Below are 23334 nucleotides of genomic sequence, written 5' to 3'. Positions count from 1 at the left end.
TGAGAGAACTGGTTCTGTTCTGTCCTCTAGGGAAAGTGTATATTGTCTATTGACTTAACTTTCCAAGGTAATTGGAATTATGGATGGGTGTTTGGGCATTTGTTTGTAAATAAGTACACTTGGAAGGTTGGTGATTATCCATGTTTAACCATTATGTAGCGTTAATTTTACTTGTCTTAAGACACTCAGAGCTACGTACAGTATATCTCTGCTGTTCGGCCAGAACCAGCTAAATCCAAAATGGTAATTGTTCAGGAAATGAAAAACAAAATATCAATTTTTCAGAAAATGAAGAAAACCTTATATTTTTTAAACAAATCAATACTGCCTCATCAAACTTGGTATTGTGACTTTATATATTATCAGATACTTGCATGTGTCATTATATTATCACCACTTTACCCAAATCCAGTGCAAGTGGAGTTAGGAGGTTTTGTCCATCATTGATAAGAACAGTTGGCAATGGATCTCAAAGCTCACAACACATCACAACGCATTGTGAGCTTGGAGATCAGCTATTTATGGTGAGCGCCATCCTCATATACTATAGATCAAGCTGAATTCTGTACTTAAACAACTTTTATTTTAACATGCATTGTAAACAACCATGGATCTAACTGTTACCACTGTTGTTCTTCTACAGTTGAGTGCAACAAACAATTCTGCCTCAATACTCAATCATGTATTTAACAAAAGCGATCATGGCACACCAACAATAAATAAATGGCATATAAATACAAAATACATTCATGAAAAATAGAATCTGTCAAATCTGTAGCCTACTGCACTAACAATAACAACCACAGTTGAATTTACCTATCATATACCTATCAACATTTTATTATCACACTGTTGTGTGTTGTGTGTTGCGTGTGTGTGGTGGGTGTTTCTCAGTGCTTTAGATTGTCATAAAAGCTGTGAAAGTCTTTTGGCATGATCTCCTTGAGCTCTTGGAGATGTTTGAAACAAACTCCTGCACACACTCATTCTCTGTCCATTAACATTTAAAAAGAAAACACGAGCAGATGACCTTTGTGAAGACACCCTTCTCCTCTTTACTGGGGTGACATCTATCAAACCTTGCACATACATTCTCTTCTCTTCCCAGTTTATGTTCTCCCAAAAGCATTGAAAAATCTTCTCCCTGTCTGCCTCATACAGAGCAGAGCTTCTCGAGAGCCTGAGAGGAGGGGGGAGTTGTTTGTTTTTGACGGACAGTTTGAGGGTCCAATGGAGTTAGGAGTTTTCGTCAGAGGCGCTTTTTAATACTTTTCATATGTTATTATTAAAAAAAAAATTACACAGATGTAGAGGGGGTTCAATAGTGTTGATTTATGAAAAAAAATAAAATAACTGAAAATGGAGTAAGCTGGTCCCGGCTGGACACTGACCCCATCAGAGACCTAAAGCCTGTTGCATCCATTTCAATTAACGGCCATGTGTCTTCTTTAACGATAATTTCTGCGATCAGTTGGCTGCTTATCTCGGTTCTCACAGTACCAGGACACTGGTTGATGAAGGAACCGATTCGGGGTTTTGTGCTTAAAAAAAAAGTTTAACAAAATAGTAATATGATGATGATAATAATATAAATAATTTAACGTTAATTTATATTATTTATATTCATTATTTTAACATTTTGATTCATCCATCCTAAACAGATAGTGATGTATTTCTTTGTCCACGGTTAACCTTGTACACTCCCCCATCCCTAATTGGAATAGCACAAATTCTCTTTCATGGTGGATTGCCCCCTTCATCTTTGACTGTTCTCACATTTTTCAGACTTTTTTTCTTTTCTGAAGAGCGGTCTTCCTGCTTGTGATCCAGGCTGTTTAAATGAATCAGGTTCACTGTGTTTGCCCAAAGAAGCCCGTTTCTGTCTCGAGTTTTCTTCATCCCTTTTTTATGATCTCACACGTTTGAGGTCCCTGGGTACAAACTCAGGCATGAACTGGAGCACTATTATGAAACATAACTTCCATAGTCGTCTTGGAAGAAATGACTTGGATGGAAGAACACAACATTAACTGTGAAAGTGTTCCAAGTGATGTATTTGTGTTAGTTCCGATCCGTTTGTTTTATCAAGTCTTGGACTATAAAAGGTATTTTAAGTACCAGACCATATACGTGGTTCTGCTCTCTTATGTTGTATCCTCAGGTTTCATTGGTTGATTCTTTACTAGGGGGGTCCTATGTGTCTGTTGGCTAGCTACACTGGCTGTGCCAGCCAGGTCTGCCAATGCAAACACACAGCAACCTCACAATCCATATTCAAGGGATGGGCACAACTCTGAATTCTTGCTGATATATATATATATATATATATATATATATATATATATATATATATATATATATATATATTGTTTTTGTTTTTGACATAAGTTCATTAGCGCTGTACTTTATATTGTGTGGGCAATAGAGATGCACAATTATATGATAGCTTAGAAATAATACTATAGCCTTAGTTTTGTTTTGTAGGTCGGTGTGGGTGGCTGTTGGCACTGTATTCTGGCTGTGCCGACTGCATATGCCAATCTAAATACACAGTGACCAGAGTTTGGTAACATTAATGCTGTGGTACGTTAATGTGTTGGTTTGTTGTATTCATCTCCCTAACCCACAACCCCCCATATGTTAAATACACACACAGGGTGATGTTTTGCTGGGTTGGACGTCTGTGCTGTCAGAGAAAGTAGTTTGAATGGTTTCTGCTGCTGTTCATGTTAGAGACATTTATTTCACACTTCTCGCAAAACCCACAACCCACCCCCCATGTTAGCAGTCTAGCCTTGGGATTGTCAACATCAGCAGTATTCTAATTTATTCCAGCTTTCAAAGTACTGTCGTTGAAATGAATCCCTTTATAATGATGTATTCAGGATCTCATGTCCCTGAGAGGTGGTGAGTTTGTTTTTATGCAGGGTTCGTACTAAAAACTGAAATGGGGAAATAAAAAGTGGTTATAGAAAATTAAATGTCTCCTTGAGCTAAAGTTTAATTTGAGTCTCTGAGGAAATCTGAATCCCTCTCACCCCCACCTTCTCTCTCTCACACGCTCAGTTTTACTTTTTTCTTTTCCTGTTCCCCCTTTCCCCCCCTCACTTTCTAACTTCCTTCCTAACCCCCACCCCATCTCTCTTTGCCTCTGAACTCTGAACATTGCTGTCCTCCTCCTCTCCAGTTACCTCCTGTAATGCAGTGACTCTCTCTCAAACCATCTATGGTTGACCAGTTTGTGACACAATAATCCTTTACTACTCTTTCTTTGTCAGAGCATGCTATCCTTTATAATATTTATTTTCCCAACTTGCCCTACCTTTCCCCAGGTACCTCCCATGACTGGCGGCTGCGTTGTGATGCAGTGAACCTCTACTACACGCTGTTTGGTCTGATGCGTCCTTCCTGCTTACCCTTACCAGAACTGGGCCTGGTGCTCAACCTGAAAGAGAAGAAAGCTGTGCTGAACCCCACTATCAAGCCTGAGCTGGGGGTCAATGCCATGATAGACACTCCTGGCAGTATAGGCATTCATGGCATCGGCATGGGTTACGCCACTGTAAGTTGAAAGTCTATAGTTGATCGCATCAGTTCAGCATCCGTTCAGTATTTGAAGTATGAAGAAAATCGAATTCCTCACCTGATTGAATTTGAAGTTGATCAGAAAGTAATTCCTCTTCGTGGGATAAAAATGTAGGGAAGGGGAAAAAAAGTAATTCCTCTTCAAATAATCTACCCAGATTGTAATGCTTTAGTGTATACATCCTCAGAAATTAAGACAACGGGATGTACAAAATGGCCTCAGATGTGAACTGGTATCATGTGGAGGTTAAAGTTGTAACGTTTTCATGTGTTCCTTAAGCCTGATTTATACTGCCCTAGTGTTGCGCCCCAAACATCTACAAGCTCACATTGTGAGTTTGTAGATCGTCTTTTTTCGATTTGCAACACAATGCACAATCACATTATAAATCGACCATTACTGTTCTTGTTCAATGTCTTTGTCTCTTCCTTGCCAGATGGATGAGGAGCCAGACCCTATCTCATCAGGAGTGTGTGGTGTGGGGCAGCCCCCTCAGGGCATGAAGAGGAAGGCTGAGACTCCTCTGGGATCTCCTCCAGAGCCGGGACAGGTGTTACAACAACAAGACGAGGATGGGAACAGGGGGCGGTTCAAGATCAGGGTAAAACACCACTCTGATCTAACCTTTATTTCATGATTGGTATTTTGTTGACTGCTTTTGACTGTTGCCTCAACTAAGAAATCTGAGAAAAACAAACAATTGGAAGATAAAAGAAGACATTATTTTGTCTTAGACAAAAGAATATGGGACATCTGGGAAATATGTTCATTTGAAAGAAGACCTATTTAGAAACTGATGACTGACGTGTTCACAGACGTTTGATAATGATGTCTGATGTCTGATTGCTTGTCTGTGTTTCAGTTCAGTGCAATGGAAGAGGAAGACATTGACATGGAAACTGTCCATGACAGCCAAGCTTTTATACACCATCACCTCAACCTGCTAGAAAGACCCTCCACACCAGGTTAACACACTCACACACACAAAAGACAGTCAGGCTTTTATACACCATCACCTCAACCTGCTACAGTAGAGACATACGGGGAAAAAACATCTATAATAAATACGATCATACAATTTCTTACATACTAGGCCGCATTAAGTCGTATTTTACCCAGTCCAGCCCGTGATTTAAAATCAGTTTGACACCCCTTATGTAGTGATTTTAATGTCCATAGCCTGCAATTTTGAATTGCTTACCTTCCCTGGGCTACTGAGTTAGAATATATTGAAAATATATAGACTAAATAGAATATACAGAGAAAAATAATGGATGAAGTTATAACCATTATACATTTTAGAAATGTACCATCCATAATATGTCTATATATGTTGCTGCCAAAAAAAGAAGAAATTACTCAATATAGAAAAGACTGGATAAATATACAGAACATATACTAAATATACATTCATGCAGCAGTAGGATGAATAAGTTGGCAACCAACAAAGTGCAAATAAACCTAACAGTTTGTTGCCCTAGGTAGGTACATTCTAAAAATACACCCAATCTAACAATCCAAACACGCTCACACACCCAACTACTGTAATCCTCCTCCCCCTCTCTTCTTCAGGTAAGGAACCGCCGTCGGTTGAACAGCCCATGCTCTCCATGCCTGCCACACCTGTGCCATCAATATCATTCTCCAAGGAGACCACCTCCTCTTCGTCCTCCAAACACGGAGGAGGAGGGGAGCACGGACACCATCACCACCACCACCACCACGAGCACAAGAAGAAGAAGAAGAAGCACAAGCACAAACACAAGCACAAGCACAAGCATGAGAGCAAGGACAAGGAGAAGGACAGGGAGAGGGATACGTCCCATGCATACAGCAACAGTCCAGCCAGTGGGAGGTCTCTGCGCTCTCCCTCACTGTCTGACTGAGTCTCAGGCATTGGTACCCATTTCCAAACGGAGGTGATTCCCGCTGACGTCTGTGCCCAGACAAGAGACCACTTTTGCCATTTTGCTTCCCCTCTTGGTTGAATTCATTTAACCCATTGAGACCTGAGACTTGAGTTTTCTGAAAAACGTATGTTGCTATATCAGCGGTGCTCAAACCTTTTCATGTCAAGGACTCCCGAAATTATATGTATTTGGCCACCGACCCCCATCTCAAAATATTTTGTTCCAGGGACCCCCAGAAGCAAAGATTTGAGTTTAAAATGTTTGCTTTAAAAATATATATATTCACGATTTTTCAAAAATAGCAGATCTACAAGCTCATAGCGCGGCACAAAGTGGCGCGCTATGAGCTTGTATATCTGACATTTTTTGAATAGCCAAAGTATAAAATGACACGCTTTCCCGGTTTTAATGGGTTAAGACTCATGGTGGAAACAGCCCCCGTTTTACTACGTTGGTGATCAACCGACACCACACACATATACGCAAACACATACAGTACACACACACACACACACACACACACACATAGCTGAAGAAGCTGTCTGATGCTAGTAGCCACATGTACCACTCTCATCAACAGCCCCACTCCCCCACCAAAACACACACACACTTTCCCAACCCCACACACTCTTCTCTCCACACAGACACCACTTTTGGAGAAGCTCGTCTCCGCAGCTCAATGCCAACATTCAGTAAGTGGCCAGTGAAGGGAAATGGCATGATTTACCCATTCTGTTTTCACTGGGCCTCTCATCTCTTAGCAGTTTAGAACATTCTGCTAATTAGATGGACCTGTTTATTCCAGGAACCAGTTTGAGGAAAGTCCCCTATTTCACACTGTAATAGCTGATTACATATTTATGACTACATGATGATGCAATAATAATCATCCAGTAATCTAAAAACATCTCTAAAAATGTTAATTAATTATTAATGAAAGTCATTCAATGGGAATGGTTGGGACATTTGTATGCTGGTAACCCTTTTTAGGGGCTCTAAAGAATATGATTGTAGTTTGTCAGGATGTATCTTCAGCCCCTGTCTTTTGATTTCACATCTGGAACTATTTTGCATCTCTTGTAAGCATTCAGTTTAACGGATTGTGCAAAGTCCATGCAAAAAGAACACAATGTAACTGTACTGTAGAATTTAAACATGAGAGCCATGTAAACGTCTTTTATAGTCTTTCTTTACTGTGTTATATATTATATATAACACTTTTTTTTGTTTGTTAGTTTGTTTTAACCAATATGTTTTAACCAACAAGTGTTGTGGGATGGATTTCCACTGACATAAAGGATCAGATTTTTCTCAGAATCCTGTGCTTGTTGTTCTTAATGAGTAAAAATAAGAAAAGTGGTATGATCTATCATGTCACTGGCAATGTGAGTTTCACATTAGAGAAGATTCAACCCCATAAGACCTGAGGCCGATTCTACAAATGTCTTCTAAATCCTTAATTTTCTGAAAAACTTACGTTGCTATATTGTGGTGCTCAAACGTCATGGACCCCCAAAATTATATGTATTTGGCCACGGACCCCCATCTCAAAATATTTAGTTCCAGGGACCCCACAGAAGCAAAGATTTTAGTTAAAAAACTTTGCTTTAAAGAATATATAATATATATATCTATATATTATAGATATATATTTGCACAAATTGTCACAATGTTTTCAAAAATAGCAGATCGACAAGCTCGTAGCTTGTAGATCTGCATATAGTATAAAATAATGCTTTTTTAGTTCAAATCTAAAATGTCACACTGATGCTTTCGTGTTTTTGTGTTTGAATGGGTTAAACTGAAGCATAGGCCACAGTTGTGTGTCGGTGTAGCACACTGAAACTAGCAGATGCAACATGTACGCTTGTAGATCTGCTATGTTTGGCGCATGACGCCAGTATGCAACTAAGTATAAATGAAGCATCAGATGCTTTGGGAAAAGTAGACCAATTTTTTTGGGGTTCTGATGTTGAAGATTAATATACAGATTAACTGCTAACGTACACATAAGTGTACAAAATATACTGACCACCTGTTGTTGCCAACTCAAAAAGGGGATATGTAAATACAGGGGAGGAGACATTTTTCTACATAGGACTTGGACTGCTCAAATGGAAGTGCAGAACTTGATATTAAGGAGGTGGTCTCCATATTGTGTGAACATGGTTTCTGCTATGCTTTTGACATGTATTTATCTTCAATGTTAAACATGTTTGACAAAATAAAGCGAATTGCAGCCAGGAATATTGAGTACAAAGTAATCAAGTATAGAGGATAACAAACTGTGGCCCTTAAATTATTGCATATGTAAGAACAATGCATCAAAACAATTCTGTTGAATAACTCAATATTTTCTCCTTCAAGACATGTCCGAAATCTTCTCTCTGCCGACCAAAGAAAAGAATATCCACTAGCTCACCTTAAAACTGTTGTGTTAGACAAACAAATAATTAACAATAGAAGGTAATTTACAGTCATTACATACTATATGCTGAGGACAGTGAACAAAATGCATTGTTACAAAAATAAGGTTGGTTTGTTGGTTCCTACACAGTAAAATCTTAAGTGTTTTAAGGCCTAATTAGTGATACACATGAAAACAAGACCACCAAAAACAAGAAATAGAAACACCAGTGGTTCTCAACCTGTGGGTCCACATGATTTGGGCGGGGGGGGGGGGGGTGTCCCCAGATGACAACAACGTGAAAATTAAAGGACTTTTAAGACTTTTTTAATACCTAAAGAAAAGAGAAAGACCACAGCATCTACAGTAATCAACAAATGATACTATAAAAAACGGTCAAACTAACATTGGCCTAGTTGTCAAATAATATAAGAAAGAGGCAAACATTGTGATGTACAAACATTGGCAAAATTTTCAACTAGAATTAAGAAAGAGGCAAAGGAAAATAGCCGATCTACAAGCTCACAACGCCGAAATTGAAAGCCTCAACTCTGAGTGTTTGTCAGGGTGGGGGGTCCCCAGTTCAAATATGATTATTTTGGGGGGTCACAGGCCTGAAAATGTTGGGAATCACTGCTATTGACAACAGATAAATGTATATGTTGTGGTATTTTAAGGCTGTAATATGGTTGTGTTTACATAATGTTTTTTAAACTGCCTTAAAACCGACCTACTGAATGATTTTATTTATGATATAAATAATTAAACCAGGGTTTTGCTGTGGCTCACCTCACAGTTTGGATTGGGAAGGTTTTCATCTGACAGCAGGAATAGGTGTCAGGTCCATTTACCAGGAGAGCTAGCAGGGATTTCAACAGGAAATGAGCCAGATCTGTTTCAGCTTCGTGTGTGTGTGTGTGTGTGTGTGTGTGTGTGTGTGTGTGTGTGTGTGTGTGTGTGTGTGTGTGTGTGTGTGTGTGTGTGTGTGTGTGTGTGTGTACCTCCTGCTTGAACTCCTCTGGGTTCAGTATCCTGGTGTGACCTACAATCCTTTGATCTATGACCCCCCTTCCTATGCACGTCTTGACCCCCACACCAAGGCCTGTAATAACTTCCAGTTTAATATAATCCTCCTCTGCTCTCTGTTTGTCTCCCTCTTGTCCATTAATGTTGTATTGTAAGCAATTGGTGTGAAATGTAGCTGTCCATATAGAAAGATAGTATAATGCATAGTTTGATGATACCACAGTCTTAACATGCAAACACTTAAGCTTGAATTGAATGATTCAGATTCTTGGCCAATCAGGAATTGAATTGGCCAGGAATCATTCCCTTGAGTTCAATGAAATATGCACAATTAAGGGGTTTTACTTATTATGCACAGAACCCTAATAGGCTAACACATTTAATCCTCATTTATGTGTGAGGTGACATATTTATAGATATAGACACATTTGGTCTATATATTCATATCCACTCTTTATTATCCCTCTTGTCTCCAACCAACCAAATCCTTGCCAGGGAAAATGCCCTCCTCTCACAACGAGTCCAATGAGAAGCCAATCTCTCTCTCTCTCTCTCTCTCTATCCCCTCCTGTCCCCCTGCACTAGTGGCCCTCCTGTTCAGAACCAGCATCATTCCTTCAGTCCCCTGACAGACAGGGTCTGCAGCACTGGAATACACACTCATATTGACAGTGGAACATGTTACTGGGGAAACTGGTACGGTAAGAGTTCCTGTTGTTGTTGTTGCACATTCGTGTTCTACCACTGTGTTGCCATGCGTTATTCCATGCGCAATTACGCGGCGTTTCATTTGTGTTACGGTAATTTAAAGTAGACTACGCAACACAACACATGCTGCTACATATGTAGCCAATACGCCTCCGCGGCGGTTGTGAAGATGTTAACTCTCTCATTGCCTGTTAAACACTTTTCAGAATAGTAAAGACGTTGATATGAAGTTGCGATTTGCACAAGTGCCAAGGACGTTTGCTGTGTGCATCTTGTGGAGGGTGGTCCAGTGACTTTATTTATTAACTGCACAAATATAAGACAAGACAAAAACAAATGGTTTGCACTAATGTATATAAGCTACGCAATAGCAATTAATTTGGTGCAGAAATCTGATTCAAATATTTTGTAACATATGACTGACTGGATGTAGGCTGATTGGAATGGCATTTTACAGATGTATCCCGATTCCTACTGGAAATCAAAATCTATACAGTACAGTATGATGTTGATGTCTGCACTGCTAGTGTAAGCCATTGGTTCTCAATAAGGCTGGTTCTCAATGAGGCTCAATGAGGGGGGGGGGGGGGTTCCAGGGGGTCCTGTTGCTGTTGTCCAGTTTTGTGTAGTATCACAATCATTTCAACCCAATTTATCCATTTATATTGGATATTCAAAAATAGCAGATCTACAAGCTCACAGTGCTGTGCTGCAAGCTTGTACATCTGCTATTTTTTTTAAATGTTTGAAAAAAATTGAATAATTTTGATTGTTTTAACACAAATCTTCTCTTCTGGGGGTCTCTAGCACGAAACATTTTCAGATGGTGGTTCGCGGCCATATATATATATATCAAATTTGGGGGTCCTTGACACGAAAAAGTTTCAGAACATCTGGTGTAGACGACTATACCATCTCCTCAGCACCGCCACAGGTGGCATCAACACATTCACACTGAAGCTTATAGTGTTGCCTGGCACTTGTTTCTCATTATCTAAGCCAGTGGTTGGGATTATCAAACTGTTTCATGTCAAGGACCACCTGTGGGCAAGTGTTTGGCTGCCGCTGCGGACCCCCGCCTGAAAATATTTTGTGCCAGGGACCTCCATACAAGATTTGTGTTGTTAAAATGTTTCAAAACATATTCCAAATGTTTCACATTTTTCAATATATATATATTTTTGATAGCTGATCTACAAGCTCACAGCGTGTCGTATCATTGTGAGCCTGTAGATCAGATACTGATTTTGATGCACTAACATGCGTTAACACATTTTGCTGGGGAACCCCCCTGGAGGTCCCTGGACCCTACTTTGAGAACCACTGATTTAAGCCAAGCTGGGAGGACAGAGGACTGAGGACAGGTCGACAGGACTATAGCCTACTACTTCATAGTAGTTTAAATGGTGATTTATAAGCAAAATGAGCTTTTACTTGTAACATTAATTCGAAATTGATAGATAGACTATAGTGCAGTTCAGTGGTGACTTCGAGGAGAACATTTTTATTTGCCTCTTTCTGACATTCCTGTTCCTAGGCGGCATCAACACATTAGTGTTGCCTGCTGCTTGATTCTCATCATCTACGTCAAGTTGGAAGTGAGTGAGGACTCGAAGTGATTATTATAATGTAGCCTACTTAATTATGATTTAAATAGCGATTTATATTTGATTCAAGCAGAATGACCATGTTCTTTTCCTTGTAAACATTCATTCAATTCATATCAGCCCTACTTGATAGTGGTGACTAGGAGAACGTTTTTATTTGCCTCCCTAATACCTATCCCTGAAGGAGACCTCTGTTTGTTCGAAACATTGCTTTCTTATTAAACATTTCTGCATCGTGGCTACAAGTCGTGCAACCTATTTTTTATTTTTTTATTCAGCTTGCACCGTGGTCAGCACCTCTGCAATATTGGTGTGCTTTCCTGCCAGGTTAATTTGCCTCTTTTCTGACATTCTCACAATTTGGGGTTCCCAGAACCCCAAATTCAACGTTTGTCGTTTTCCTGCATGAAAGAGTACACATAAAAATCCCCAGTGTTAAATTGGCTCTGGCAACCTCTCAGACTTCAATTAACACTGAGGATGTTTGCTGTATTATGTGGACCGCAGGTAAATTATGGTCCCCAGGAGACTCCTCATGGAAAATGTAATCTGGAATACAAAGATTACATTCTTCATGAGGACCCTGTCCATAGCTGTCTGTTGATGGTAATGTAGTTGCCAAAATATAGGTTGAGCTACATTAAATATTTATTAGAGCACTTGATCCATGATTTCCTTATAATGGTGATTATTTGGGCTATTCATTAACCCATTAAAACCTACAAATGCCTTCCAAATCAGTAGTTTTCAAACTTATTCGTGACAAGGACCCCAAAATTTATATGTATTTGGCCGCAGACCCCCATCTGAAAATGTTTTTTGCAAGGGACCGCCAGGAGAGAAGCTTTGTGTTAAAAAAATATTCAAAATTACTCAAAAGTATTGAAACACTTTCAAGATTTTTCAAAAATGTTCAAAAATAGCCGATTTACAAGCTTGCAGCGTGGTGCGAAGTGACGCGCTGTGAGCTTGTACATCTGCTATTTTTGAGAAGCACTGTTCTAAAACGCTGTTCTAGATCCTAAGAGTTTTCTGAAAAACATATGTTGCTACTGTATATATAGCTAAAATCTAAAATGACACGCATGCTTTCCCGGTTTTAATGGGTGGATGTAATGTTCCAGGTGGTGTGGGTCGTGTCCATCCTGCATGGCTCCCAGGTGTCTTTAGGATATGTCTATGACCGGCCCAGACGCTCAGGAGAGGAGGGGGCTTCAGCCAGGACAGAGTGTGAGTAGGCTTACTTACAGTACCTGTGACCACAATACTATTATTGGACCTCCTGTATACACTTTACTGGGAATGTGAACTGTATGCAATGCTGTCTGATATTAGTCTTTTTTTCTCCCTCTCTTTTGTAACTGGTCCACACCATATTTCAGGGGAATTCATATTTTTCTATTTTGAAAGGACAATTTCACCCCCTTTTTAACCTAATCTTCGTAGAATTGGTCCTCACTAACGCTCATTATAAGATGCCACCATTTCTGTCTATTCAGTCTGGACAGCACAGAAACCTGCCTACCAGTGACATCATCGGTAGACAGGTTTAGTTATTTCAAACATTTTTGTTTATTCTTTATTAAGAACAATGTCTTCTATTATAACATGCTAACTTTCCAGGAAGTGAAAGGCTGCAGTTTCTATAAGCTTGGACTCCCCACTGATGATGTCACTGGTAGGCAGGTTTCTGCACATTCCATAGTCCACCAATGAGACGCAGAGTTAGGAGACAGAACTTGTGCCATCTCCGTCACGCGCTGTGCTCGGGTGGCGCAGTGGTAAAGTACCTGCACCACCACCACGGAGTCTGGGGGTTGGAATCCACCGTGGTGCATCCGGCTTTGTCGAGCGTCTACACGAGCACAAATTGCCCAGGTTCGGGGGGAGGGAAGCCAGGCGGGAAGGGTGATATTTGTCACTGCACGTACCCCTATGGGCTGGGGTGGTACCTGTCAGCAGGGAGTGTTGGGCGGGAGGAGTAGGACGGAGGCTCTATGTCCTCCCGGTGGGCAGGTGAGCCAGTAGGATACAACAGCAGTCACAACACACAGAAATGTGTGAGGGGAGGAATCAATTGGCAAAATGACTAAATTGGGGGGGAAAAAGGAGTAAAAGGAAAAGAAAAGTGGCATCTTATAATGGGTGAAGTGCTCCTTTAATGACTATTTTCACTATTTGTTATTAACTTTACAGTTAATTGTTATTAACCTTACAGTTAATAACAATGGAAACTACACATACAGTACATGACTTCTGCACATTATAATTTTCCCTCAGCGTCTGTGTAGATAATCACTACACTACTTGTATTGTGTGGCTGTTTGTTGTCTTATGAATAAGAAACACTCAAGTATGCCTTTTCTTATGTGAATTCATCAAGTGTGTCTGGAAGGTTTTCATAACTTTGTTCAACACTCATTTAACATTACACATGGCTTCAGCAAGTAAGAACAGAAAAAACATACATTTGCTCTTTAGTTTCCAAAACGGCTCAGCACAAGCAATTCGTAGTGTATCTTGGACACATTTTAATGTACCTTGGCATACTGTGCATTGGGACTTGCCTGGACCTACCTTCCCCGCGCTTGCCAGACGTGGAAAACAACCTTTGATTTTTTTGTTCAACAGACTAAATCTTGAAACCAACATGAGGCTCGAGAGCAATCAATCACCCTGACATCAACTGGAGTGACATAAACCCACCGCTGACCAAGTCTTAGCGATCGCTCTTCTAAACATGGGCTACATGCAGTTGAATGAGAACTAACTTTCCATACCAGCAGCTCTATGGCAATGCTTTTAGTCAACGTACAGCTTATTTACATTTGTATTCTCTATCCGAAGTGTCTGCCAGTGCATATAGAATGAGCAAGTAGAGCCTATTGGGTGAAAAACAACGGATTAGTGTGACCCTGCGTCGCCGTGATTGGGCAGTCTGTGTTTCTTTTTTCCCCTTTTTTTTAGAGAGAGTGTTTGCCCAGCTCTACCTTGAGTCAATATTAAGAGAGCATTTGAGCCCATTTTCTGCCCCAGATTTTCTGACCTTGTCAGTACAAAAAACTTTAGCTTTCATGGGAAGGAGAAATCTGTGCCAAAAAATTGCCACGCTGTGGATGACAACTGTGACCTTTTCTGTCGTTTGAACTCCAGTGACAAGAGGCAGGGTAAGAACTCTGGACAGGCTTTTGAACCCATGCAGCTGAGAATACATTTTCTGTGCACACGTTGGGCCAAGCACCAAGATATCCAATGAGTTTTATCTGTTTTATTTGTTTTCCAAACTCACTGGAACACAACCAGAGTTAAAGTGACACTAAAGAGTGCATGGCTGTTGCACACAGATAGTACACTACTGTGGCTACTGGCTTGGCAGACAGGACAGGTCATTTTGAAGATTTACACATTTTCCATATACATGTGTGCACACACACACACACACACACACACACACACACACACACACACACACACACACACACACACACACACACACACACACACACACACACACACACACACACACACACACTTGGCATGGCTTGGATTTTTCTGCTACCTAGGATGTTTTTTTCATGAGTGAGTGGACAAGGAACATCTTGTTATGAATGAAACAGTTCAACTTCTCTCTGTCTCTCAGATCTGCAGGACAGCATCAGTTAGAATTTCAGTTAGAGGGCTTCTCAAACTAGGGTTCAGAAACCAAAATGGGTCGGAGCTGCCATAATGTGCACATTTAGGACGCTGGCTGGACAACAGCACTAAAGTGTTTTCATGAGCTTAGGAATGAATCAGATCAATTCAATCCTGAATGAAAAGGTTTAAGAATTCTTCAACCAATTGGTGTCAGACTTATACTGGTTAGAATCTGAAAAATCTGCCATGACCTTTTGAAGTTCATTGATCAAAACGAGATGTCAAAACATTAGTTTGAACATTTGGAACTTTAAGGTTTAATATGACCTGGGGTTATATCGTTGTGCAAGTAATACACACAACTTCCAATGATTGGTGAAAATGTAATATCTTTACCATTTTCCATCTCACTGGAATTTGTAAAACTGTGTCTGGAGAAGAAGAAAAATAAATACGCCATCAGTTCATACTTTATAGTTCATATTTTTGTAATAATGTGCACACTTTCTCTCTCCTCCTCAGCTCGTACTGCATCTCCCAACATAGATACCTCTGTCTCCTGTAGGAACAGGTGTTTTGAGCTAGTTGAATATGAGCCACCGCTGTGTCGTTGTGATAACCTGTGTAAGACCTACAACAGCTGCTGCTCTGACTTCGACCAGCTCTGCCTTAGGACAGGTATTGTTTCACCTTCCTGCTATTCCTGTTCTTATTCTCTCTCCCTCCATGTTCTTTTATATTATATTTAATTGTTCAACTTTTTTTCTACTTTGTTGGGCAAAATGTTTTATGTGAAGCAATTTGGGCTGCATGTTGTATGACAGGTGCTACACTAGTAACGTTTATTATTAATAATGATTTCGAACAATTTCTCGTCTGTTGTCTGTTCTGTCTGTAAGTCTTGCTTATTCTCTCTGGCAAATGTTCGCTTCGTCAGCGTTGTTGTCATTTTCCTCATATCAGTAACAGCCACAATCCTAACATCCTTTCTCTAGTACAGTGTGGTCTCTTCTCTTCTCTTCTCTTCTCTTCTCTTCTCTTCTCTTCTCTTCTCTTCTCTTCTCTTCTCTTCTCTTCTCTTCTCTTCTCTTCTCTTCTCTTCTCTTCTCTTCTCTTCTCTTCTCTTCTCTTCTCTTCTCTTCAGACTTCTCTTCTCTTCTCTTCTCTTCTCTTCTCTTCTCTTCTCTTCTCTTCTCTTCTCTTCTCTTCTCTTCTCTTCTCTTCTCTTCTCTTCTCTTCTCTTCTCTTCTCTTCTCTTCTCTTCTCTTCTCTTCTCTTCTCTTCTCTTCTCTTCTCTTCTCTTCTCTTCTCTTCTCTTCTCTCATCATGAAGATGTACAGTCCTTGCTTTTTTTCTTTTGTTGCCTAGCTTCTCTCTAAAATCCTTCTTGCCCCTTCCTCGTCTCTAAACCACCCCCTGCTGCTTCCAGTGTTGGTGGTCTGTTTTTAAAGTTCCCTTTTTCAACTAGGTGGTCTTTGGCTTATTACCACCTTCCTGGTGTAATCCTCCCACTGTCTGAAAACAACACTGTTACAGTTTTGGCCAAGGCCGTACTGTGGTCTTTATTCTGACAGCGGGTACTGTTATTGAAATAGATTTATTTTCTTAAATCCGGAGAGCCAAAGCCTTGTGGATTATATTGCATTGATATATGACATATGCTCTTATGTCTCTTATCTGGTATGGTGAGACAAATTGGCATGCTGTGGAGTGTGTCTTGAGATTTGTGCAGACATGTAAAAAGCATAAAGATCATGTTGTTCAGGGATGTTATAATCAAATGTTTACTTTTAAAATGTTGTTTTGGCACATTGTCAAAGTGTGGGTTGGCACCAAAAAGTTTGAGTCCATTGATACATAGTAGTAAAACTGTATTTACTTTGCTGTGGAAGGATCTCAGCATGTTAACCATGTCCACCATGGTTATTGGTGCATTGATCAAATGCTATTGTCTTGTTGTCTTTGTGACTAAATAAGACTATGAGAATATAAAGAACACATTATCACCTTCAGCTTGCCTTCGGTTGGATAACCTTGGTCTATGACGAATGCCCGGATATACAGATAGACTGCATGATACAATTAAGCAGTTAACATCCTACCATGCTCTGTGCCATGTATAAGAATGCTGAGAAGACCAGTTTACCTCAATTTTGGATCAAGATGACAAGAGGAAAAGAGGAAAAGATCTAAGTGACTAGGAAGACCCAGGTTCATGCTGGGGCATGGAAGGGCAGGCGCTTCAGTTACAAAGACTACTCAACTGGCTAGTGTGTCGGTAGTTAGAGTGACTAAAGTGACATCTGCATTTCGATCTATGAAAGACATCAGATATTAGGGTCAGAAATTGCTGTTGAAAGCACACATTCAATGACTGTGATGCTTGGTGCATTAGTGCATTGGTTCTCAAAGTGGGGTCCGGGGACCCCCAGGGGTTCTTGGGGGGATTCCAGGGGGTCCCCAGCTAAAGTAGCACAATCATGTTAACCCCTTTATCCATTTATACGTTATATGCTATTTTTTTAAATACTTGAAAAATATCGAAAATGGTTGGAAATGTTTTAATAGTTTAGAATTTTTAACCCAAAATCTTCTCTTCTGCGGGTCCCTGGCACAAAACATTTTCAGATGGGGGTCCGCGGCCAAATATATATCAATTTGGGGGTCCGTGGCACGAAAAGGTTTGAGAACCACTGCATTAGTGCATGTAAAAAAAATCTGTTCCTCAGGTGACTGAGAATGTCAGTGTAGGACATCATTGTGTCAGCAAGAACAGTCAGTCAAAAAAAACAAACATTATATGGTCAGATGAGTCATCCTTCACCGTATTCTCCACAAGTTGGTGAGTGCATGTGGGCACACACCAGGAGAATGCCTGGTACGAGTCTGAATGCTTGACCCCTTCATTGAGGGGGTCTGGTGGCTCTGTTATTTTCATGGCATGGTTTGGGTCCACTTGTCCCCTAGAGTTCAAATCAATACAAAGTTATGTAAGTGATTACCTTTATCCTATTATAAAACATTTTTTATGGGAGTGGTCTTTTCCAGGATGATTTTTACAGGGCACAACATATCACTGAATGGTCTGATGAATCAAATTTGTCACTGTCAGGTGGAAACCTTTTCCGGAAATGAAAGAAAGTGTGTTCCAATGGATCTAATGTAGTCATTATTGAGTCGCAATCTCTTGTTAATACTTTTCATTGGTTTAATATTTATAAAGCCCGCAGACAGACTTAACCACTTTCACCTTTCGTCCCTATTATTTGAAAATAGACAAAATAGCAGCTCACAACGTGTCGCCAGTGTGTAGACAGTGTAGATCTGCTATTTTTGCTACTTTTGCACAACACCGTCATACAACGAAATATAGAATATGGCATTCATTTATGAAAGATCATAAAAAGATGAAATATGGGCAAACAAGGTTTCTGTCAAACTGTGATGATATGGGCAGTTTGAATAGGGCCCATACATGTGTTTCTGGAAATATTATTGTCCGCTCATGGCTCTGTGGCAAAATGGCCAAAAAATGTTTTGACAAAAATGTCCACCTCCACAAGCCAGCATAGTGTTAACCCCTGTTCTTGTTACATCCAGACTATATTTTTGATTCTATTAACAGCACTTCTTATTTGATCTTACCAATATCCAGAGGGTGGGTATGAATGCAGTAAGGATCGCTGCGGGGAGACTCGAAATGAACAGCATGCCTGCCATTGCTCTGAAGACTGTCTGGCCAGAGGAGATTGTTGTACCAACTATAAGGCACTGTGTAAAGGTTTGTAATTCTTACTTAACAACACTCAAAATGTTTCAGCACTCATGCTGTAAAAGGCTGGACTAAAGGATACAATCAAGAAATCAGTGGTAAAGGTTATTACTGTTATGTTGCTTGAACCTGTTTTCTCAAATATCCAGCTTATTATTATACTTTTGTTATTTTGCTTGCACAATAGCTATATAGATTTTAGGCGGGAAGAAAAATACTTTGAACCTTTGGGATACCACTACATCTACGGGAATGTACATTTTAAAAGCTCCTCTATCTTGTTAAGTACACACATTGGTGTGCACATACGCGCATGCACACACCTTGATCTCACTCTCTCTTCTCATTCTCCCGGCTCATCTCTCTGAGTCGCTGTATAATGCTCTCTCCCTACTGTCATCTTGTTCTTTCAGGAGACACTCCATGGTTGCAGGATGAATGTGAGGAGATGAGGACACATGAATGTCCTGCTAGGTATGTGCAGTATACGTACAGAGGAGGAAAAAATGGTGGTCACAGAATGTTTTGTCTGTTTCTTTCAGCACTTTAATGGAAACTTCTCGAAATGACTTCCTCTTGTAAAGGATTATTCATTTCCTTGTGATGTGTTGTGTCAACTTGTGTGGTTGTAGGTTTGTGCATCCCCCCCTCATCATGCTGTCTGTAGATGGATTCAGAGCGTCTTACATGAAGAGAGGCACCGCCGTCATCCCCAACATCGAGAAACTCAGTATGGCCTTGATGGGTTTAAAATAATAATAATAATAATAATATCAATACTAATTATTATAATAACATCAACAAAGACGAAGGGGCGGTTTAGCTGTAACAGTCTTAAATGACAGTGTCAGTCTCCAACAAGGATGGAAATATATGATATTATGATATTTTGCTAGCTTTTCATTGTGTCTGTGTGTGTACTGTACATAGATAGACCTATGAAAGGCTTTTGGTTTATCAATGGTCTCTTACTGATCAAGGTGTTCTTTTTTGTCTGTATGTCTCCTCAGGAACATGTGGTACCCATGCTCCATATATGAGACCTGTTTACCCCTCCAAAACCTTCCCCAACCTCTACTCTCTCGCTACAGTATGGGACATTATTCTTCTCTTTCCGTTGCCCATGATTTGCACAGGCTGTTGTACATCATGATTGCATGACGGCTCAGCTTCGCATTGTGCCTAAAACGCCCATAGCCGTGATATAATTAATATGACATTTCAAAGCCTTGAGTGTATTATGCAATCAGCAGCAAGATTCACCCACAATTTTAACCAAAAACATTACGTTGCTCACTAAAACTTACAGTATAGCCGTCATTATACAACTGTGCATTCCAATGTTGAGTTCCAATTTGACAATGTTATATTAGTGATATTGGAGGTGAAAATAATGTTGTGGCATGATGACTATAAACATCAAACAAAAAGTTTGAAAACTTGTGTTTGGTAGATGACGTCTCTGTTGTAACAATGCTTCTTGGTAATAACTTTATACCATTGGAAAGCCTGTCTATTTCCCTTTTAAATGGGAACATGCATTTGTCAGATGAGCACTCAACTGAGTATGTGAGTTGCGGCCATGAAAAAGTTGCCAACCAATGCCAAACAGCTTATTCTAATTATTCATCTGTGCTGCTCATCCCACAAATGCATGTTCCGTACAAATGGGGCACCATTTAAAAGGGAAATAAACTGGCTTTCCAACAGTATACAAGGTATTGCCAAGAAGCATTGTTACAACAACATAGACATAATCTACAAAACGCAAATGTCATCATAACTTTGCAATGTTATGGTACTTGTGCCCAGCAGTTCACATGAGTAATAGCCACAGATGATCACATATTCATCTCTTAGTCTTCATTATCCTTTTCTAGGCAATGATGCAAATTTCTTACATGTGTGTTGGGCTCTTTACTGTTTGCTTACAGTAAAACGGTTTGCTTACAGTACTGTTACTTAGTTAGTCTTTACATGGGATTGCACATGTAATTTTATTTTGAATGTCTGCCAGGGTCTCTACCCAGAGTCTCATGGTATCGTTGGCAACACCATGCATGACCCTGTGTTTAATGCGACCTTCAGCCTGAGAAGCAGAGAAAAACTTAAGCACCGATGGTGGGGAGGACAACCTGTGAGTACTTGAACTTCTCTTCTCTTCTCTTCTCTTCTCTTCTCTTCTCTTCTCTTCTCTTCTCTTCTCTTCTCTTCTCTTCTCTTCTCTTCTCTTCTCTTCTCTTCTCTTCTCTTCTCTTCTCTTCTCTTCTCTTCTCTTCTCTTCTCTTCTCTTCTCTTCTCTTCTCTTCTCTTCTCTTCTGTTCTCATTTCTGACTGGCACACCAAATCTTTCCTTTCAGTTTCATCACAAGATGTAGAACTAGCAAGGATATTTTGACAAGTTGATATTTTAATCTGGGATAAGTGAACGTTTTTCCTTGTTCCCTTTGCCAGATCTGGATCACATCAGTCAAACAGGGACTGAAAGCTGCCACTTTCTTCTGGCCTGTGTAAGTCTGCCTGTCTCAGATGTCTGAACCAGGTAATATGGTGTTGTTGGCCTGCGAGATAACCAAGTTGGAGGACATTTCCATTGAATGTAAACAGCACAAATCATTAGCAGATAATTCTTAGAATAAGAAATTAGCCAGTAAAACATGCCCTTGTATTTTTGTACAATCCATATTGCAGTTGTAGTTGTGAGTAAAAGGACTTACACGCACACGCACACGCACACGCACACACATACTCACACTCACACTCGCATACATACACAGTAGATTGTAGCCCTACTGTGCCTCCCTCCCCGAATTATTCTGTCAGCAAAACTGTGTGCCAAAACTATTCTGCTAGTCAGGAATGTCAAGGCCCTTTGTAGCAAAATATTGTTCATACTGTACTTCTCTCTGCATTTCTCTGTGAATGAAATTCTTTCGTTTCCTGCTAAATCCTTTGATTTACACAGTCAGCAATTAAATAATCCAGAAAATCTGGCAACATTTTTCTTTGTAAATACCTTTTTGATGATAATTGGTGATCAATGCAGAGAATGGGATTCAGGTATATACAGTAGGTTTGACAGTTTTGCGCAGAAGTAGCAAAAATAGACAATCAACAAGCTCACAATGTGTCGCATCGTGACGTATTGCCTTTAAATGACATGCGGGCAGCAGTGGTTCAGACGGTAGAGCGGCCACTTGGGAATCGGATGGTTCCCCGGAAGGTGATAAGAAGGTCAGTTGGCTCTCGTGCATTGAAGGAGGCATGAGCTCGGCTTGGGCTCCCTAGGCTGGCGGGGGGAGTGTAGCGCCCAGGATCACTTAGATAATTGGCACCGGGTGAAAAGGGGTTACAAAATCGTGGGATAAAAAAAAAGTTTTAAAAAGAAAAGTATTAACAAGGGCTTCCGACTAAATCAGAAATGATGATCAAACGACAACAACAACAAAAATGGCTTGGTATTGCGCTAACAACCGATTCAGTCTGACTGTTAGAGAAGCGAGAGAGAGAGAGAGAGAGAGGGAGAGAACCAGCCGGCAGATCGATATTTTTTGTATCTGTTCCACCCATACACATATTTTTTTCAGCCCCAAAGGCCTAGTCTTGCATGCTTATAGAAACCTTGCACAACTACTAGGCTTCTAATAAAAACGGTATATTCAACTCTCCTTTGAACACTGTTTCATTCTTATTAATCTATTAATTCTTATCTAATATAATCCTGACCTGAGGTTCTCATTGCGGCTGCAGAATTTCTAATGATCTAATAATTTCACAATGTGGTCCTTGCTCTGGACTTTTTATGTGGAAGGCACCTTAATTTAACTCTTGAGTTTATTATTTCGTTTTTTGTTTAATTAATGTTTAGTTTAGTAAGATGTCATGACAGTACTTTTTGAGGGTTTTAGCTTGGCACAAGCTGCTTAATATGACTGTCATTCTTGTTTAATCCAGAATTGTACTGGTATTTCAGTGGAAACACAGCTTAAGTAGTTTGACAGAAACCATTGACCATTGACCCATGCACACTTTCAGTGCTTCCCTACCAACCTTGTCCATACAATGCCTAACCAATAAACTGTTAAATCAGTATTCTCTTGGCATTGAGTCACCTTGATTGAGTGACTGTAGCTGGTTTCAGTTGGTGGTGAACTTCTCTAGTCTTGAAGAACATGTCTGGTCATGTTTCTGTCACTCCGTCAGGCCAGTGCGGGCTGCCACAGTACCGTATCTATAGCATTTAGAACACAAAGGAGCCCACATTTATCAACACAGAGAGGGCTTTGATAGAGCAAGAGGCAGATCTCAGGAGAGGCATGCTGCAAGGCTGTTTTTACAGCAATTTGTGCAAATGGGCCTGTTTACGCTACGCAGGGTTTCACTATGAACCAGGGTCGCAGACGTGCCACTCTTTCAAACCACAGGGGCTAAAGTGCGATTTCGAGTGCTTTTGCTTGGCACCAGCAGAGGTGCATGCGTGAGAGAAAGACAGAAAGAAAAAGAAGAGAAACAAAGGTAGGGAAATGTAGTGAGCATGAGAGAGAGAGTGACAATGGAAATGACAAAGGCATTTGCGTGCGTGCGTGCGTGCGTGCGTGCGTGCGTGCGTGCGTGCGTGCGTGCGTGCGTGCGCGTGCGCGTGCGCGTGTGCATGTGTGTGTGTGTGTGTGTGTGTGTATGAG

At 40.4% G+C, this 23334-nt stretch overlaps 2 protein-coding genes across 2 annotated transcripts in view; both read left to right on the top strand.

Annotated features, from left to right (window-relative positions):
• The window catches only part of taf2 (TAF2 RNA polymerase II, TATA box binding protein (TBP)-associated factor), a 36211-nt gene extending 29398 nt beyond the window's left edge, over window positions 1-6813 (top strand). Inside the window, exons 24-27 of the mRNA XM_080427023.1 lie at window positions 3333-3562; window positions 4023-4187; window positions 4449-4551; window positions 5159-6813. Of these exons, the coding sequence (XP_080283149.1) occupies window positions 3333-3562; window positions 4023-4187; window positions 4449-4551; window positions 5159-5472 (812 nt within the window). The 3' untranslated portion in view covers window positions 5473-6813. The remainder of the gene's footprint in view (window positions 1-3332; window positions 3563-4022; window positions 4188-4448; window positions 4552-5158) is intronic.
• Window positions 6814-9555: 2742 nt separating this feature from the next.
• The window catches only part of enpp2 (ectonucleotide pyrophosphatase/phosphodiesterase 2), a 29104-nt gene continuing 15325 nt past the window's right edge, over window positions 9556-23334 (top strand). The window contains exons 1-9 of the mRNA XM_080426082.1: window positions 9556-9625; window positions 12369-12474; window positions 15403-15558; window positions 18536-18661; window positions 19066-19126; window positions 19285-19382; window positions 19663-19742; window positions 20670-20789; window positions 21107-21162. Of these exons, the coding sequence (XP_080282208.1) occupies window positions 9608-9625; window positions 12369-12474; window positions 15403-15558; window positions 18536-18661; window positions 19066-19126; window positions 19285-19382; window positions 19663-19742; window positions 20670-20789; window positions 21107-21162 (821 nt within the window). The 5' untranslated portion in view covers window positions 9556-9607. The remainder of the gene's footprint in view (window positions 9626-12368; window positions 12475-15402; window positions 15559-18535; window positions 18662-19065; window positions 19127-19284; window positions 19383-19662; window positions 19743-20669; window positions 20790-21106; window positions 21163-23334) is intronic.

This window comes from Gymnoscopelus braueri (genome assembly GCF_963280865.1).
Source record: "Gymnoscopelus braueri genome assembly, chromosome: 4".
Lineage (NCBI taxonomy): Eukaryota > Metazoa > Chordata > Actinopteri > Myctophiformes > Myctophidae > Gymnoscopelus > Gymnoscopelus braueri.
Note: the sequence above shows the minus strand (reverse complement) of the source record. Positions and strands in the feature narration are given on the sequence as shown.